The sequence below is a fragment of the Ranitomeya variabilis genome, chromosome 5, assembly GCF_051348905.1.
Source record: "Ranitomeya variabilis isolate aRanVar5 chromosome 5, aRanVar5.hap1, whole genome shotgun sequence".
In the NCBI taxonomy this organism is placed as follows: Eukaryota; Metazoa; Chordata; class Amphibia; order Anura; family Dendrobatidae; genus Ranitomeya; species Ranitomeya variabilis.
In genome coordinates, this window is record NC_135236.1 from 59,850,836 (window position 1) to 59,871,441 (window position 20,606).

General features: G+C 38.6%; 1 protein-coding gene across 2 annotated transcripts in view; it reads left to right on the top strand.

Moving 5' to 3' along the window:
- LOC143773300 (cytokine receptor common subunit beta-like) overlaps positions 1-14,549 on the top strand; it is a 113,984-nt gene extending 99,435 nt beyond the window's left edge. Inside the window, exons 9-12 of one of the 2 annotated variants that reach the window (XM_077260784.1) lie at positions 344-434; positions 6,940-7,024; positions 9,653-9,747; positions 13,375-14,549. In XM_077260784.1, the coding sequence (XP_077116899.1) occupies positions 344-434; positions 6,940-7,024; positions 9,653-9,747; positions 13,375-13,633 (530 nt within the window). In that variant the 3' untranslated portion in view covers positions 13,634-14,549. The remainder of the gene's footprint in view (positions 1-343; positions 435-6,939; positions 7,025-9,652; positions 9,748-13,374) is intronic. The other variant, XM_077260785.1, reaches the window with a different exon arrangement.
- The last annotated feature ends 6,057 nt before the right edge of the window (positions 14,550-20,606 follow it).

Below are 20,606 nucleotides of genomic sequence, written 5' to 3' on the forward strand. Positions count from 1 at the left end.
TAAGAAAACCTAAAATATTCCAAGAGTGACATCTTTATTGGCTAATCAGAACATTTATATTTGTAAGCTTCCAAAGCACAGACGATCCTTTATCAGGCAAGTTAACTGTCTGATGAAGGAGAATATTTTCTCTAAAAGCTTGCAAATATATTTTTTCTGTTTACCCCATAAGGGTATAACTCTTAGAATAAGTTTTGGGCATAAATGGTATTTACATTGGTTAGATCATTAGAAAAATGTGTGAATTTGCTCAAAAAATTGATTTGTTTTCTTATGTAATATATCAATTTATGCATTTTTTTTGTATGATTTTTTGCCTAATTTTCTGTTTTTTTTTCTCTAGAATTAAATACTGTGATGCTTAGTATTCTGGTTCTATTTATAGTGATTGTTCTTGTGATCTTGGCAGTATGTGGATGCAAAATTTTAGTAAGGTGAGTTTACATCATGTCATTTTAATAACGGATTTATCTACTTCAAAAGGATCAGGCACACGATTGATTTTCTCAGACGAGAGCTATTCTTGATTTTCATGGATAGCACTTGTCCCTCTGATGATCTTTTGGGCCATGCCGATGTCCAATCTTTTTCAAATGGAAACAAGTCCTATTTTGATGTGAGTGGTGGATCAAAATCAGCAATGCAAGTGTATGGGTCTGTGAAAAACATTGGATCACACTCAGATGATATCCAACTGTGGTTCGATTTTCACGAATTAACAGAATGGAGAAGAAAAACCAATGCCACTATGATCAAACGCTGATCAGAGTAATCGGACCATTTTTCTGGGATAAGGAAAAATTGGTTGTGTGAACCTACTCGGACACGCATCTATTCCAATACATAACAGTGGGTAAAACCAAAATGAAAAATGCTTAGGAATACAAAGAAGCTGTGTAGGAACATCATTGTATCCGTTAGCACTATCACCAATCTAGTATCCACTTCAACAGTTGCCAGATATAAGCAATGTAAGAGGCTGCCATGTTGTCACGATTGGACTGGCAAGTAAACTGGGACCTGGGGCTCCTTTCCTGGCCCTAGCTCTAACTCAAAAACCTATATAGAAAGAAATACCAGAAATAACAATTTATATAAACCAATGAAAAAAACACTAAAATAATTAACCCTTAAAAAATTCCATCAGACAAAGAAAAAATCTTTTTATAATTCAGAAAATATATTTTATTTTAAAATTAATTGCAATCACAAACATACATCACCACAATATATGGAAATTTTATATTAAAAATTTATTTTATTTTTTATAAAAAACAATTTTGAACATATATTTTATTTTTCAGAATATAAAATGTATACATAAAAGTTCAATAAAACTCCTCCCATCGAGGTTTTCTTGGGATTTAATGATGTTTTGAATACTAATCCCGTATGTGCAGGACAAGGCGATTTCAAACTGATCAGTATAAAAAATAAAATAAATATACTGCAGCAAATAATATATTATGTGATAAAAATTATATATAATAATAAATCAAATATAAAAAGTAAAAATATGAGAGTAAAAAAATATATATAAGATTAAAAAATATATATTTAGTGAATAATGTATACGTGTGTGAATACACACACACACACCTCCCTTATGTGCAACAATTTAATATTCAAATATAATAGTAAAGTGCAAAAGTGCATAAAAAATGAATCAAATTGTATACAACAATATATATATATAAAGCTCAGTGGAAAAAAAAAAAAAAAACCCTGAGTGAAAAAGGGAGCAGACACCTATATAATTATATATAACTATCACAGTGCTGCAAAAAATGTGCAAGTGCCTTTGTAAACAATAATTTTGTAATACTGACCAGCCGGAAATGCCACTGCCCCACACACACCACTCCAACGCCGTTTCGCTCACCGCTTCATCAGGGAGCTCTAACTCGCCCTTTTCCCCAGGATACCTCAGATGGCGAGGATGCTGGGGCCTCTGCCCTTGCCCTGTCTCCTAACTGTAGCCCTGCATCTGTCCCCTTCCCCACCCAGGGAAGAGAGGCGCTATCATGTACGCAGTACACCAACCCAACAAACAGGGGAACCAAGACAAGGGTAAAAGTAAACTCCACTCACACAAAATATGCTCTCACAAATAACAGAGGTATTCACCTGGGTGTGAAGGATAGGGGAAGAAAATAAGGCAGGTAAGGATGAGGAATTTCCAAGAGTACAAACCAAACAACTGTCTCACAATAAACTCCTCCATCTCTCCAAACACCAGCTCCTCACTACTCCAGGTCTATCTAGCAAGTGCTATCTCAGACAAGGATCTGGCCTGAAGGCCTAGCTTTTATAGGAGAGAGGAGTGGCTAATGGAGCACAGCTGAAAGCAGGGATTTCCACATGGCCTATTAACCCCTGGTGCAGGCGGTAGAGCAGCGATCATATTACCGCAAGTATGTGATATGCATACTTCCAGCTACATTCCGACTAGATGGGGGCAGTCTTGCTCAGTGCAAGTGTATTGAGCTGCAAACAGTCTAGTCGGAATGTGTTGAGGAGTATGCATCATCGCACGCTTGCAGTCACATTTTTGCCGCTTCCAGCGACGGCATCGGAGGATCCTCATAGCTTGCAGTACATGCAAAGTGAGGATTCACAAGATACTGACTTGCAGTTTTGTAGCATAAGCCTGAGCAATCTTTTTAACTCAATGTAGTAACCAGTGTTTAAAAGCAGCTACTTATAAAATCATCAGGCCGCTTCAAGTGAGGCATAGAGGCTAATAAGAGGAATGACAAGATGGTTGTATTTGTCAGTGGCACCATGTCCAGGTACACACGACCTAATACGAAACTTTTATTAACTCTTTGTGGGAAGAAATAGAAAAAAAACATCAATTCTGCTGTTTCTTTTACATCTTATATTTTACACTTTTCATTTGCTGCACAAACAAAGCATTTATACTATAGTTAGGCACAATTATGGTGATGCCAAATTTATGTCATTTTGTTAATAAATTCTTAGTTTTACGCAATAAATGCTATGCTTGGAAAAAAAAATCTTTTGTTCTTGTATCGCCATAAGGAAAAGTTATAACTTTTCCTGCAACAGAGCTTTCTGACGGCTTAACTTTCGCAGGACAAGCTGTAGTTTTCAGTGGTGCAATTTTGGGGTACATATTACTTTTTAAATGCATTTTATTTACATTTTGCATTGATATTTACAGCTCTGGCAAACATTAAGAGACCTCTGCAAAATGTAGTTTGTCTGATTTTTCGCTTTATAGGCATATTTTTGAGTAAAATGTAAATTGTTCTTATATTCTATAAACTTCTGACAACATGTCTCAGAATTTCCAAGCAATACATTTTGTATTTTTTTCTAACAAAGAAAAATGATCAAAATTAAAAAAACAAACAGTGCACTCAGACCTCAAATAATGCAAAGAAAACAAGCTCATAATCATTTAGAAACAATAATACTAATGTTTTAACTTAGGAAGAGTTCAGAAATCAATATTTTGTGGAATAACTATGATTTTTAATCCCAGCTTTCATGTGTCTTGGCATGCTTTCCACCAGTCTTTCACTCTGCTTCTGGCTCAAAAATGTAAGCAGTTCTTCTTTGTTTGATGGCTTGTGACTATCCATCATCCTCTTGATTACATTCCAGAGATTTTCAATGAGGTTCAGGTCTGGAGATTGGGCTTGCCATGACAGAGTCTTGATATGATGGTCTCTTAATTTTTGCCAGAGCTGTATATATACACTACCTTTAAAAAGTTTAGGGTCACCCAGACAATTTTGTGTTTTCCATGATAACTCATACTTTTATTAATCAAATGAGTTGCCAAACAAATTTAAAATCTGGTCCAGACATTGACAAGGTTCGAAAAAAAAGATTTTTATCTGAACTAATAATAATTTTCTTCCTCAAAGAATGCTCCCTTTGCAGCAATTACAGCATTGCAGACCTTTGGCATTCTAGCAGTTAATTTGCTGAGGTAATCTGGAGAAATTTCACCCAATGCTTCCAGAACCCTTCCCACAAGTTGGTTTGGTTTGCTGGGCACTTTTTGCGTACCATATGGTCAAGCTGCTCCCACAACAGCTCAATGGAGTTGAGATCTGGTGACTGCACTGGCCACTCCATTACAGAGAGAATACCAGCTGCCTGCTTCTTCCCTAAATAGTTCTTGCATAATTTGGAGGTGTGCTTTGGGTCATTGTCCTGTCGTAGAATGAAATTTGCTCCAATCAAGCACTGTCCACAGGGTATGGCATGGCATTGCAAAATGGAGTGATAGCCTTCCTTATTCAATATCCCTTTTACCTTGTACAAATCTCCCACTTTACCAGCACCAAAGCAACCCCAGACCATCACATTACCTCCACCATGCTTGACAGGTGGTGTCAGACACTCTTCCAACATCTTTTCAGTTGTTCTGCGTCTCACAAATGTTCTTCCGTGTGATCCAGACACCTCAAACTTGGATTCGTCTGTCCATTACACTTTTTTCCAATCTTCCTCTGCCCAGTGTCTGTTTTCTTTTGCCCATATTAATCTTTTCCTTTTATTAGTCAGTCTCAGATATGGCTTTTTCTTTGCCACTCTGCCCTGAAGGACAGCATCCCAGAATCGCCTCTTCACTGTAGATGTTGACACTGGCGTTTTGCGTGTACTATTTAATGAAGCTGCCAGTTGAGGACCTGTGAGGCATCGATTTCTCAAACTACAGACTCTAATGTACTTGTCTTGCTGCTCAGTTGTGCAGCGGTGCCTCCCACTTCTCTTTCTACTCTGTTAGAGCCTGCTTGTGCTCTCCTCTGACGGGAGTAGTACACACCATTGTAGGAAATCTTCAGTTTCTTGGCAATTTCTCGCATCGAATAGCCTTCATTTCTAAGAACAAGAATAGACTGTCGAGTTTCACATGAAAGTTCTTTTTTTCTGGCCATTTTGAGAGGTTAATGGAACCAACAATTGTAATGCTGCAGATTCTCAACTAGCTCAAAGGAAGGTCAGGTTTACAGGTTCTCTAATCAGCCAAACTGTTTTCAGCTGTGCTAACATACTTGCACCTTGCACAAAGGTTTTCAAGGGTATTCTAACCAGCCATTAGTCTTCTTACACAGTTAGCAAACACAAAGTACCATAAGAACACTGCAATTATGGTTGTTTGAAATGGTCCTCTATACACCTATGAAGATACTGCATTACAAACCAGACTTTTGCAGCTAGAATAGTCATTTACCACATTAACAATCTATAGAGTATATTTCTGAATCTTTTAATATTAGCTTCATTGGAAAAAAACTGCTTTTCTTTAAAAAATAAGGAAATTTCTAAGTGACCCTAAACTTTTGAACAGTAGTGTGTATATATATATGTTTTTACAATCAACATGCGGTATAAATAAATATACAGCCTTCTAGTACGGGTGAATGTGATTATAGTGATGCACAATTTATATAATTACTTCTTCTGCTTTACCACTTTTGCATAAGAAAACACTTTTTTTAAAAATATATTTTTTTACTGTATCATCTTAAGTGATCATTTTTTTTCTAAATACAGAGTTTAATAGGACTTGCGTAACAAATTGCAATTTTTGTTGGTGCCATTTTAGGGTGCACGTCTTTATAACAATTTTTTTATTTCATTTTATGTGAGGCGGAATGTACAAAAATGGCAATTCTGCTGGAGTTTTTTATTATTTTTTGTGGTGTTCACTATGCAGAATATAAAATGATATATTTTTAATGTACAGGTCATTACAGATGCAATAATGCCAGACGTGTATCTTTTTTCAGGTTTTTTATTACAATAAATGATTTTTTTTATTGTGAAAAATTGTATTTTTTATTTTTTTACTTTTTTTTAACAGTATTTATTGATCTTCTGTTTGGTCACATACTGTACCACATGTGCAGTACAGAGCATTACCCAGCCTCTCAGCATTACATTGACAGGCTGTCTACTAGATCATGCCTAGGCTTTGATCTATGGCAGACCTAGTGGTCATCCTTAAAGAGAACCTGTCACCAGATTTGGCCAATATGAGTTACGGCGACCGCTTTTCAGGGCTTCTCTACATCATTCTGTAATGCTGTAGATAAGCCCCCGATCAGACATGCAAGAGAAGAAAAACAAATTTTATTATACTCACCTGGGGGCGGTCCGGTTCGATGGGTGTCGCAGGTCCTGGCACGCCTGCGCAAGAGCGTGATGCCATGGAGCCTGTAAAGCAAGCAGAAGGGCGGAATCACAAGAAGATGGGAGGTGCCGGAGATAATGTGGCCAAGTTGACCCCAAAAACTCATTCTGCAGCCTGCAATAAACAGAGTAATATAATTTCTATAGAAGGCAAATGGTGCAAAATCATTAATCAAACCCAATGGCAAAATTTTTTTTGCCTCAATCACATGCATATAAGTAAGAAAAATATTGTCCCCAAAGGGGGACAATCCCTTCAAGTCTGTTTTCATTTCTTTCTTGCAACTTTGCTTGCCTGAAAGTTTAGACCAATACATGAAATGTGAATATTATCAAATAATGTCTTGTCTTTGCCTAGAGGAAGGTTTCAGGCAAAGTTTCCAATAAGGCTCATTTTTAGAAAAAGTGCAACATTTATTTATTTTTTTAAATCTGTGACTTTTAATGCTGCAAAGTCACAAAAAATGGTTAAAAGCAAAATTATAGACTAGACCATTTTATTATTTTGCTCCAAATTCATAAACTGTATGCGTCATTTTGAAAAATTTGGTACAAAAAAAGTCAGCGAATACAACAAGACACAAAGGACAATGATTTCAATAAATAGAAAATGATTAATTGGCCCATTAGAATGTATTCTTTACTGTAAGAGCATTGAGACTGAGGGATTCTGTAAAGGAAGTTGTCATGTTTATTTCAGTGTCTGTGTTGCTTCATCATTACACATAAAAGTTCCATTTTTTCTTTTCATTTCCATATTAGGTATATGAAGCAATGGGGGGATAGGATTCCAAATCCCAACAAGAGTGCCATTATTAAAAGTTTACAAAAAGCAAAAAAAACAAAGGTAAGAAAAATGATCTTCATATACTGTATCGTATGGGATTGATATGTTTCTAAACAGAAATGACAACATACAGTGGGAGAAATAATTATTTGATCCCTTGCTGATTTTGGAAGCTTGCCCACTGACAAAAGACATGAACAGTTTAATTTTATGGCTAGGTTAATTTTCACATTGAGAGATGGAATATCAAAAATAAAATCCAGACAATCACATTGTATAAATTATATAAATGTATTTGCATTTTGCAGTGAGAAATAAGTATTTGATCCCTCTGGCAAACAAGACTCAATACTTGGTGGTAAAACCCTTGTTGGCAAGCACAGCAGTCAGACGTTTTTTGTAGTTGATGATGAGGTTTGCGCACATGTCAGGAGGAATTTTGGTCCACTCCTCTTTGCAGATCATCTCTAAATCATTAAGATTTTGAGGCTGTTGCTTGGCAACTCGGAGCTTCAACTCTCTCCATAAGTTTTCTATAGGACTTATAGCTGGAGACTAGCTAGGCCACTCCATGACCTTAATGTGCTTCTTTTTGAGCCACTCCTTTGTTGCTTTGGCTGTATGTTTAAGGTCATTGTCTTGCTGGAAGACCCAGCCACAACCCATTTTTAGTGTCCTGGCGGAGGGAAGGAGGTTGTCACTCAAGATTTTACAGTACATGGCTCTATCCATTCTCCCATTGATGCAGTGAAGTAGTCCTGTGCCCTTAGCAGAGAAACACCTCAAAACATAATGTTTCCACCATGCTTGACAGTGGGGATGGTGTTCTTTGGGTCATAGGCAGCATTTCTCTTCCTCCAAACACAGCGAGTTGAGTTAATGCATGACCTTAATTTTTGTTCCATCTGACCACAGGACCTTCTCCCAATCACTCACAGAATCCTCCAGGTGTTCATTGCCACATTTCAGATGGGCCATCACATGTGCCTTCTTGAGCAGGGGACCTTGCAGGCATTGGAGGAATTTAAACCTTTACAGCGTAATGTGTTACCAATGGTTTTCTTGGTGACTGTGGTCTTAGCTGCCTTGAGATCATTAACTGTCGATTGACAGTCATTTTGTATTTTTTTCCATTTTCTTACTATTGCACCAACAGTTGTCTCCTTCTCACCCAGCTTTGTGCAGGTCTATGATATTGTCCCTGACATCCTTATAAAGCTCTTTGGTCTTGCCCATGTTGTAGAGGTTACAGTCTGACTGATTGAGTCTGTGGACAGGAGTCTTTTATAAAGGTGACTATGTAAGACAGCTGTCTTTAATGCAGGTAACAAGATGATTAGGATTACTTATGTCTCACTGCAAAATGCAAATAAATTTATGCAATTTATACAATGTGATTTTCTGGATTTTATTTTTGATATTCTATCTCTCAATGTTAAAATTAACCCACCCTTAAAATTATAGACTGTTCGTGTCTTTATCAGTGGGCAAACTTACAAAATCAGCAAGGGATTAAATACGTATTCCCCCCCCCTGTATGTCCTAAGATCTGGACTAGAGACAATTTAGAAACAAGCTGCTCCATCAGTGTATGTGAGGACAGTCCCAGATCATGTTTTCACAATAAAGTTTCACCCCCGGAAAAAAAAATCCCATTTTCATGGATTGAAATGTAATTAATTTGCTTTTTTTTACAGTTTTTAGTTAATTATTGCAGGTTTTAATTTATGTAATTGGATGTGTGGCAGATAAATATTAAGCTATAAAATATATAGTATAATTAATAGTTTCTAAATAACAGAAATCACATATTATAATTAGTGTTGAGCATTCCGATACCGCAAGTATTGGGTATCGGCCGATACTAGCAGTATCGGAATTCCGATACCGAGTTCCGATACTTTTGTGGTATCGGAAATCGGAATCGGAAGTTCCCAGTGTATGGTTCCCAGGGTCTGAAGGAGAGGAAACTCTCCTTCAGGCCCTGGGATCCATATTCATGTAAAAAATAAAGAATTAAAATAAAAAATATGGATATACTCACCCGTCCAGAGGCCCCTGGACCTTACCGATTGTAACCGGCAGCCTCCGTTCCAAAGAATGAGCAGTTTAAGACCTTCGATGACGTCGCGGCCTGTGATTGGTCGCGTGAGCGGTCACATGAGCGGCACGCGACCAATCACAAGCCGCGACATCATCGAAGGTCTTAAACTGCTCATTCTTAGGAACGGAGGCTGCCGGTTACAATCGGTAAGGTCCAGGGTCCGCCGGAGGGGTGAGTATATCCATATTTTTTATTTTAATTCTTTATTTTTTACATGAATATGGATCCCAGGGCCTGAAGGAGAGTTTCCTCTCCTTCAGACCCTGGGAACCATCCAGGATAGCTTCCGATACTTGTGTCCCATTGACTTGTATTGGTATCGGGTATCGGTATCGGCGATATCCGATATTTTTCGGGTATCGGCCGATACTATCCGATACCGATACTTTCAAGTATCGGAAGGTATCGCTCAACACTAATTATAATTCATTATTTTGTTTCTAATTTTTTTTTTTATTGGAGAATGCGCTGCCATAATTCACAATTGTATGATGATTTTGAATTCCATTATATAACTTTTCTTTGTTACCATTTTTTTTGCTGTTATAAAGTCTTTATCCATTAATACAATTATCTATGTACAGGACAGGTTAGTGATTCGTTATCTAACTTTACAGAATGGACCAAGTTTCTCTTATGAAGACCATCTATATGTGGAGCCTTATAACAAAGTAATGATGTGAGTATCCTAAACTCTGCTGCTGAATAATAATAATGCTTCAAGTAGTCTTGATATTGTCTGGACATGTAATGGAAGTGGGCTAGTGATGAGTGGACCCATGGATGTTCTGGTTCATCGGTTTCCACAGAACTTTACTCCAAAGTTCAGTTTTGGTACTAGAACTGTACCCGAACTTGAACCCGAACCTGAACACGGTAGAAGTCAGTGGTGACCTGGAACTTTGGTGCTGTAAAAGGGTAGTTTAATGGTCATAATAAAGGTTTGAGGGCTGCTAAAGGAAGCAGAGTATCCACACAGAATCTCCCTTAAAGGGAATCTGACAGAAGGTTTGTGCTATATAATCTGAAGCCAGACAGAGATAGAGGCTGAAATACAGAATTCAGGGATGTGTCACTTGTCAAAGTGCGTGCTGCTATTTACTAAACTGTGAAGAGTTTATCACTAAAAAATTAACATTGCCGGACTAGTCCGACAACTAAGCACATCACTTGTATATGGACTTTGAACATGGAGAGCCTGGTGTGACCAGGGTTAGTCTTCTCAGCTATGTTTCATTCTAAGTCTTAAAACTCAGTTTCACAACTGTTGCACCCAGTAAACTGTGATATTGTAAAAGTGATACATAGTTGGATTCAGCTTCTCCTTGCCTACTGTTATGATCCGGTGACCTTGGAGCCGCATGAGAGACTTTCTCAGGAGTAAGTGGTATCTGTACTGACCGCAACCCCTAAACTGACACCGCAACTAGAAGTAGCCGTGGGGTGTGCCTAACACGTCCTAGACACCTCGACACAGCCGGAGGACTAAATACCCCTATAGGTGGAAATGGGAATTCTATCTTGCCTCAGAGCAGAACCCCAAAGGATAGGCAGCCCCCCACAAATATTGACTGTGAGTATAAGAGGAAAGACACACGCAAGCAGAAAAAACAGAATTTAGCAAAAGAGGCACTTCTAGCTAAATAGAAAAGGATAGGACAGAATTCTAAGCGGTCAGTATAAAAATCCTAAAAATATCGACAGCAGAAAATACAAATATTCTACATCTAACTAAAGACATAGCATGTATATCTGCAACTCCTGAGAATCCAGCATGACTGAAAAATCCAAACAAAGTCTAAGCTGGACAAAAACACAATGAATTGCACTGAATTGCAAAGCACACTGCATGTGTGCACAGAGACAAAAAACAGACACTTATCTTAGCTGAATTGACAGCAGAGCATGAGGAACCAGAGAGAGATGCAATCCCTCCAAGAACAATGGACAACTGGCCAGGAGTAATGGATCCTGCACACCTAAATACCTAGTAGAGCTGCAATCAGCAGAAACACCTGCCAGGATTACAACCCCAAGACAACTGCACTACCACTAACAACCACCGGAGGGAGCCCAAGAGCAAAATTCACAACAGCCTACATTATACTACACTAAAATGAGGTAGCAAAAACCTGTTGACAGATTCCCTTTAAGGCTTCATATCGGCAGCCCAAAAGCAGCCAGTAAACTACATGTAAATTTAATGGGTTGTTTAAAGCACTCCCATCAAAGTTTTTATCCTCTTAATATATTGCAATCATCATATTATATGCCACTATACACTTATAATTGCTAATTTTTCCCTTTCTACCCAGCTAATTCATCTCTTTTCTCTGATCTAAGTAGAAACAGGAAGTCTTTAGTCCCTGCATTTATCATCCCCTGCCTTCAAGTTCCGACCCAGCTGCTCCGTTCTACACCCACCATAGACTTTTGCAGTGACTCATGACTTGTGCAGAGAAAATTGACCTCCTGTTTCTACACAGAGCTTAGTCAGATTCTGCTAGTAAGTTTTTAATCACGTGATGTTGTAAACCTAATGGAAGAGAAAATTTATCTGGGAAGAAAGGCAAAATGAGCAGTTGTAAGTACACAATACTATATAATATGATGACTGCGATAAATTAAGAGGATAAAAACTTTGATGGGAGTGCTTCTTTAAAGGGAATCTGTCACCTACTTTTTCGTATAAAAGCTTTGGCCACCGCCATCAGTGGCTTATCTACAGCATTCTGTAATGCTGTAGATAAGCCCCGATGTAACCTGAAAGATAAAAAAAACAAGTTATATTATACTCACCTGGGTGGCAGTCCGGTGCGGTCCGGTCCGATGGGTGTCACTGTCCGGGTCTGGCACCTCCCATCTTCATGCAATGACGTCCCCTTCCTTGCTTCTGTCACGGCTCCTGCACAGGTGTACTTTATCTGCCTTGTTGAGGGCAGAGCAAAGTACTGCAGTGCGCAGGCACCAGGAAAGGTCCGAGAAGCCCAGCGCCTGCTCACTGCAGTACTTTGCTCTGCCCTCAACAAGGCAGATAAAGTACGCCTGTGCAGGAGCCACGACAGAAGTAAGGAAGAGGACATCATCGCATGAAGATGGGTGGCGCCGGACCCGGACAGCAATGCCAATCAGAATGGAATGCATCGGACTGCCCCCCCAGGTGAGTATAATATAACCTGAAAGATAATCCCCAGATGTAACTTGTTTTTCTTATCTACACCATTACGGAATGCTATAGATAAGCCCCTGATGGTGGTGGCCGAAGCTTATACACGAAAAAGTAGGTGACAGATTCCCTTTAAAAGGTTATTTTAACAGGTGACTACGCTTTCAACCACACAAAACAATCATTCATATGATTGTTCTGTGCACATGCAATATAATTGTTCTCAGTAGCACATACTTTCTACTTTTTGCAAAAAATATTGTATGCAACTAAACATTTATAGAGTTCTGGTAACCCCTGATGAAGCCATCTTAGAATGGCCATACCTGAGGAGTGACGAGAACCTTACTCCAGCCTAAAGCTATTTTTAATTTATGCTGTCTCCTATCTGCCCTTTAAATTTTTAGACTTTTAGCCTTTTAGCCAGGGAGAGGAATGTTTGATAAATATTAGGTTGGTGTCCCAATGAAGAAAAGTTATCTTGTCACGGTTGGTGAGCTCTCATGAATTGGCCAATTTATGCACTAAGTACTTTCATTACTATAAGAACATTTGGTGAAAGTTGCATTTAGTTATTCTGTATAAAACATCTGGATAGTTTAGATAAATATATGGCATTCTGCGAACATGGGTGTCTGAGTAGAGATCCACTCCATATAAGCTACTGGTAATAAACACGGCATTCTATGGTTGAAATGATAAAAACATAAATACACAATAAAACATATGCATCACTTCATCCATAGGAGGGCAGAGTTTATTACTAGTAGTAAAACATCTGGATAAGTAAAGTTGTTGAGGAAAACTAAAAAAAGCATTAAAAAATGAAGACAACTTAAAAATTGGAGCCAAATGTGAAGAGAATAGGGTGCAGTTACTAAAGGCAATAATAAAGAGCAAAAAACTACAGAAAATTGAAGAAACAACAGTGATGAATTGGGGCGATAAAGTATATTCCTAACATATGTTTCTCTGATGAAAATGGGAGTCATTGGAGTCAAATTTCTTTTCATGGATACTCTATGGAAGTAAAAATGGGAATCACAGACTTGGTCTGATATTTCTAATGATGTAACGTGCTTGGTTTCCAAATGTTATACTTACTGTATTGTATAACTTTTTGTTTCGCCTTATTCTTAGGTGGGGACCATCAAAAAATGATACCAGTCTCCTAAAACAAGATGAAGATTACATTACCCAGCCACATAGTGAATGGCTTCAATATGATGATAGCCAGTGCCTATTTCTCTTCAATGAATCAAAAGAGGAGTATCCCATCACCTCTGTAACAGATAGCTATAAACCATTTTCAGAGCTAATTGATGAACAAGAGACCGGACATATGGAGGTTTCTCAATTTAACGTTTGTGCTTTTGATGGACCTTATCTGTTTTCCTAATGAATGTCTTCTACTAAATGTATTTGGACTGAAAAATAATTTTGAAACCGTTTCATCATAAAACTTTATGAATACAGTCGACAGCTTCTGCAAGATATTGAAAATGGATTGTAAAGCAATTGATTTACTTTCAATGTTCTCCAAAATTCGGATTCTAAGAAAGTTTTAGAGATACAATTTTTACGAGTTTAGCCAACATGGATTCTGAAGGCCAGTAAGAGGTTAAAGAATAATAAACTAGATTGCTCCTCTGTCCTTGGCCCACACTTTTCCAGCACCACCTGGTTCTCCAATTGTTCTTTTTCTCTTCAGCCTTCTTCTACTTACCAATCTTCCAGGGGTATCACCATTAAGCAAGCCTCTCATAGCCACTTGTGACTCAACACTTATATAGCATTAATAATTTCTACAGCGCATTACAGACATCATCATCACTGTTAAAATTGGGCCTCATAATGCAAGTTCGAAACCAGTATGTCTTTGGACTGTGGAAGGAAACTGGAGAACCTGGAGAAAACCATACAAATATGGGGAGAAAACACAAACCCCTTGCAGATGTTGTACTTGGTAGGATGGGACCTAGTCAACAGTGGCTCCTCTCAGAAGACTTGGAGGAGGTGGCTGAGGAGGTAAAGAGAAGCAGCAATAGGACAGGTATGGGAGGTCTGAGGAGAGGTGAATATAAGAATTTAATTAGTTTTTAGCTCCTTTCCTGGGCAGATTAGATTAGCACCAAATTGAAACAAATCTATCCACCCCAAATCAAGCGAATCTACTCAAATCGAGTTTGGGGAGATTTTATCAACTCTACTGTTGGTTGTACTTAAAAGCTATTATTAAAACTACCTGGCTAAATATGTTAATATTAACTAAATATGGAACATGTAAATTATAAAAAAAATGTAAATTGTTCTTTACATGTTGTCAAGTGTATTTTTTAAAGGCGCACATTTATTTGCCATTAATCAGTTACAGACTATGCAATTTACAATTTTTTGTATACCATACATGCACTTTTCCCCCCCAAAACAATGTGAGGAAAATGGAGGGTGTGTCTTATAGTTGGAATGCAGGTTAACATCAGTGGTGTGGCGGCAGCAGAGGTGCGGCGGTGGCGAGGTGTGGGGATGATGAGGCACAGTGAGCGGTATGGCGTGAGCAGGGTCCCTTCCACAGGTGAGTTGACGCAGTGGCCCGGTATCCAATGTGAGCAGCAGATCCGGGTGAATCACGGCTTTCTTGGTGGCGGCGGCCATCTTCCTGAGGCCGCGCGTGCGCAGATGGAGTGCTCTGCTTCCTGGGGCTTCAGGAAAATAGCCGCGGGAGGCCACTCATGCGTTGATGGAGATCGCGGCGGTCATTTTCCTGAAGCCAAGTTCGCAGATTTAGATCTCGGCTTCAGGAAAATGGCCACCGCGATCTCCATCTGCACACGCACGGCCTCCCGCAGCCATTTTTCTGAAGCCCCGGGAAGCAGAGCACTCCATCTGCGCACGCACGGCCTCAGGAAGATGGCCGCCGCCACCGAGAAACCAGTGATTAACCCGGCTCTGCTGCTTGCCTTGGATACCGGACCGCAGCGTCACCTCACCTGTGGAAGGGACCCTGCTCACGCCATACCGCTCATTATCCAAGCACCTCTGCAATCGCCACACCACTGCTGCACCCCCCATGGACACCAGGCCGTGGCGTCGCCCACCTAAGCAGGAAGGGACCCTGCTCAGGTGCACACCGTACCGCATCACCGCACCTCTGCCAACAACATGCCTCCTGTGACCCTGCTCTGCCACTGCCAGACCTCAAGTAAGATGCCGTAAATTCGGACAATAAGACAGACCCCCATCTTATAAAAAAATCTTTTTTCTGCAATTTTCACCCCAAATTTGGAAATTTGGAGTGCGTCTTATGGTCCGGTGCGTCTTATAGTCTGAAAAATATGGTATATATATTTATTATACCTTATACATATTTTAAGACAAATTGTAAATATGGTAAATATTTGATAGCTAAGTACAGCTGGCCAGAAGATGAAGAGCATCAGAAGATGCTACAAGGACACAAGTTCTGAGACAATAAGGAACTAATACACATGGTCCAATAATCGAGCAGAAGTCAATGTTTTGCTATATAATCTAAGAGAACCATGATACAGGGGCTGAGACCCTAACTTCAGTCATGTGTCACTAATCAGGTGGTGTATTGTTGTTTCAATAAAATCAGTGTTTTATCAGTAGAAAATTATCACTACAGACTTTAAACCAAAATTTATAGGAATACAAAAAAGAACCTATCATATATATAAACCAATCAAATTCAAGCAGACAACAAGGTCTTATACCAAATAATATATGCACAAGTGTGAATTGAATACAATGATTCCCAATGGGGGAGTAACTAAGCCATAATACAAACACCCATATACTGACCAGGATTCATTTCCTACATGGTGCCGCTGCTACCCCACACTCCAACGCGCGTTTCACACGTTGCTTCCTCAGGACTAGGTGTCTCGTACCTCCTTATCCAACCCCGCCTCCACCATTGATTGGCTGCTTTCTATGTATACTGTATATTGACAGAAAGCAGATAATCAGTGGTGTGGGCGGGGTTAAACATGGCTCAGCATTCAGATCACTACTAGTTCTACAGCAGAGAAAGCAATGATTTTATCAAAACTAAATCAGATAGACCAGTAAGTGACACTGCTGGAATCCGGATCTTTACCCCTATATTATGCTGCTTTCAGATTACCAAGCAAAAAAATGGTAACAGATGCTCTTTAAGAACCAGGCATATTTTCTTGCATCGCTTCAGTAGCACAATAATGAGGTATTTCAAGCGTTTGTACTAATAGGACAGATAATATTTCCATTTTTTTAAATTACGTTAAACACTAATTAACTTAAAGACCTTGGCTCTAACACCTCCTACCTTTTGTTTTTATTTTCTGTTCTGCATGGGCTGGTTTGCTTAGTGTGTTGGCTAATTGTATGCTTCCGTTTTACTTTTTGTTGGACCTAGATTGAAATGGGAGTTACACCTGGGTATTGGCCCTATACCAAGTTTCCTATAATGGTCCCATTTCATAATGCTAACTTTTTTTTTTTTTTTTTAGCTTGCGGTGCTCGCCGTTTTTTCCACCAAGTTAGTGAAATGACGCACATGGTTTATGAATTTTGAGCAGAGTCAAAAATGTTTTTTTTTTTTGTCTTATTTGCAAGTATTTAGAGCAAAAAGTCATAGGTTTTTAAAAATGTTGCAAAAATGTCTCCAATATTTCTGTTGTATATAAAACCACAGGGTCTGGTGTACACCTGCGACTTATTAGAAAAGTCACAAATGATGAATCAGACAAATATATTTGGAAACAATAAGTGTGAAAAAGCGTAAAGACTAGTGATGAGCGAGCACTAAAATGCTCGGGTGCTCGTTGCTCGGGTCGAGCAGATTGGAATACTCGGGTACTTGGCCAGAACAATGAGCTCAATGTAAGTCTATAGCAGACCCGAGTATTTTTACCGCGATCCCCCCGGGGGTCCTTTTAAGGTCTTAAAACGTCAGAAAATGATAGAAAAACTTCTTAAATGACACAGGAACCTCATGGGGATCATCCCTGGAAGAATTCCTGACTCCTAGTTCACAGCTGTAAAAATTTTTTCCGAGATTCATGCCATTTTTCCAAGTGCAACCAAAAACACACTATAAGCCAAAAACGGATTTTGCTGGGAAATATGATGTTACATCCTTTGCAGGTTAATGACTTGCTTGTAATGCCAAATTTAACACCCCTAGCTGGCCATGTGGTGTGTGACACATAAGCAGACCCATTTTGTTTCATTTATGATGGAGGGACTCTTAACATAACAAAGCCTATTTTTACTGATGCATCAGGTGGCATTAATCTTCTTAAAGGGCCATTATTAAACAGTGGGTCTCCTAAGCTGTTGTAGCCTATGCTGTGAGTGGATGGGCTGCCAAGAATTACAACGCACCACAATACCCCTGTCATAAGATTTCCAGGGGGACTCCTGAAAAAATGTTGCATTAAATGCAAGGTCTGCCCTGCTACCAATTCATATGCACCCCAATTAGTTTTTGAACCCACATACAAATTGGATGGGTCCATGAAAATCCACTGCGCAATATTCATTTTGTACTCCCGTACTCCTTGGTTTTACACATTGCCATCATGGCCAGCACTGCTGCATAGTCGGTCATATGCACCCCATTACACCTTGGAACCCACATACTGGATGGGCCCAGGAGAATCCACTTCACAATATGCATTTTGTACTCCTTGGTTTTACACATTGGCAGGAAGGCCAGCCCTGCTGCATAGTCAGTCATATGTACCCCATTAGGCCTTGGAACCCACATAGTGGATGGGCCTATGAAAATGCACTTCACAATATGCATTGTGTGTCCATACTCCTTTGTTTTAAACATTGGCAGGAAGGTGAGCCCTGCTGCTTAGTCATATGCACCCCATTATGCCTTGGAACCCACATACTGGATGGGCCCATGAAAATCCACTTCACGATATGTATTTTGTACATCCATAATTCGCCAATGATAGACATAAAAGGTCTAAGTTAATTTACCCAAGTAATTATTAATGGAGCTTCAGTGCAAGATTTCCAACATATTAAAGTAAATGGCATTTCAACGCTAAAAAATGTAATTACCCCTCCATGCAAAATGTGTGTTCTCTCCACAGAAACACTTGAAGATCATTATATTTTTTTTCAACTGTTATTCTATCAGATCAAGAAAGTAATGTTGCTTCCCTGAAATCGTCTTCTGATGGAAAATAAAAAAATAAAAGCATTAATGAACTGTTAAACTGTAGGCAAAGATCGTACATTGGAAGATGACGGACATTAAACAAGGCATGGTTCCAAAAGATTATTTTCAAATATCAGAAAAGTGCGTTCTTGCCCTACCAAATCCATTTCTCAATGTTCAAATAAAAAAATCACATCTAAAAATCACATCTAAAATCACACAGTTAAGGAGAACTGACTGCAAGGGAAAAAAAGGAAAGAATCTGTATCTCTTTCACCAAAACTTTCTAACACTTCAGAGTTGTGGCTGATAAAAATATCACCAATTAGTCCAAAAGTGAGTGAAACAGATTACTTTAAATTCTTGCAAGACTATAAAGTTTACTAATGTGACACAAAATGATGTCTGTTTTCAGTTAAGCTTTTGAGAATACTCAACAATGCAGTCTGAATGACGTGATTGGAGACAGGAGACTGTTAGTTTGATAGTTTGAAAAAAATAAAGAAATTGTGTACCATGAAACCTCAAGCTGTCAACCCTTTCTTGGTTTTCAAATGGTAATGGAATATGTTGAGAGCAGAATGCACTACATTGAAGGACGATCAACGTTTTTTAATGGTATGGTGGCTGCCCTCTTTGCAGAATTATTTACAGGAGAATTTGGCAATTTTGTTTGGCAATTTTTTAACACTAAGATTCAGATAGGGCTTTAAAGAAGGCTAAAACTTGCAATACAATGCAATTTTATTTCAAAGAACAAAATTCAAGGAATAGTATGATTGAATAGTGTGAGTACGTACACTTTTGTATATGTTAACACACAAAGGTTAAGTCCATATAAGGATTAAATACATATAATGATTAAGCATATATAACGATTAACTACATACAGTATACTTACTTAATCACCAAGAGGCTTTTAAACATCATCCATCTGGAATATCAGAGAAGCAACACTAAGACAGAGAACCCCTGTGAGCACTATACTGCATGGGCATCCCCAATTATGCAGGTATGAGCACACCATACATGTACAGGTACCCCAGTTTTTGCATCTGTCTTAGTCATGTTTTTCTGGTCTTATATAGTAATTTACACTATGTAGTAACTCTAGTTTCACCCAGCCCTTCAAGTGGCCGGCTTTCAAGGTCGGATGAAACTGAGATATCATGGAGTCATCAGACGAGGGGCTATAAACCCTTAGAATATAAAATCCACAAGGATTTAGATAAAACCACCACAGGCAGAGATTCAGTAAACCTTAATATTTTACAATGCAAAACAACAGACATATAGAAGCTTAGAACTGTTTGTTAAGTGAATAAACAAACATTTCTCAAGATTGTGTCAATACGAGCATTGTCTGTCACATCTGTAAATGTTTTACAAGAAATGCAGCTATGTAGTTGTCTGAATGCATTCGGTATATTTTAATCTGGATTCAAAATCGCCATTTGTATATTCGCACTACACTATTAACAGCAATCATATCTATATTCAGCCTTTCTAGAAAAACTTAAGCTTAACCCTTTGAGTACTCTGGATAATCATGACAATCTTCTTGACCAGTATCTATAGGTAAGTATTGTTAAAACTAGCTGCTACTACATATTCCGGAAATAAAAGTGAGAACCGCAAGAATGTGAAGATGTTCTAAAGCACAACTGTGACAATGCTCAATTTTCCATAACTGTTCCTTTAGGCTGTGTAGTAAAAATTGGAGACAATAGATGATCTTACATCCTTTCAAATAATTACTTTACAGATAAAAAGAGCATTTGTTATTATTCCTGTTTATTATCCTAGGAAGAAAGAAGGAACATGAAGTCTCCCTCATACAAGTTATCTCAGCCAAAATTGATTAAGTCCTCTGCATCTACAAGCATTCAGCCATCACTTTTTTTGTATTGAACTGTTACCATTTGATGCAGCCAAAGTTATGGCTCTCAAGGAGAGAAACTAATATATTGGACAAAGAAATATTTGTAATGAACTACTGAGCCAAACTAACAGCATTTCTTTATCAAATTTATATGAAGTGTATAGTCTCCAATGTGAGCAACTAGGCAACACAAAAAGGAGCTTTTCAAGTGAGCTCTTTAAGGTAAAGAAATGTTATGAAGTCTTTGCCAACAAGGATGTGGTTTCACCAATGGTGGTACCTTTTTTAAAAATATACCATTGCCAT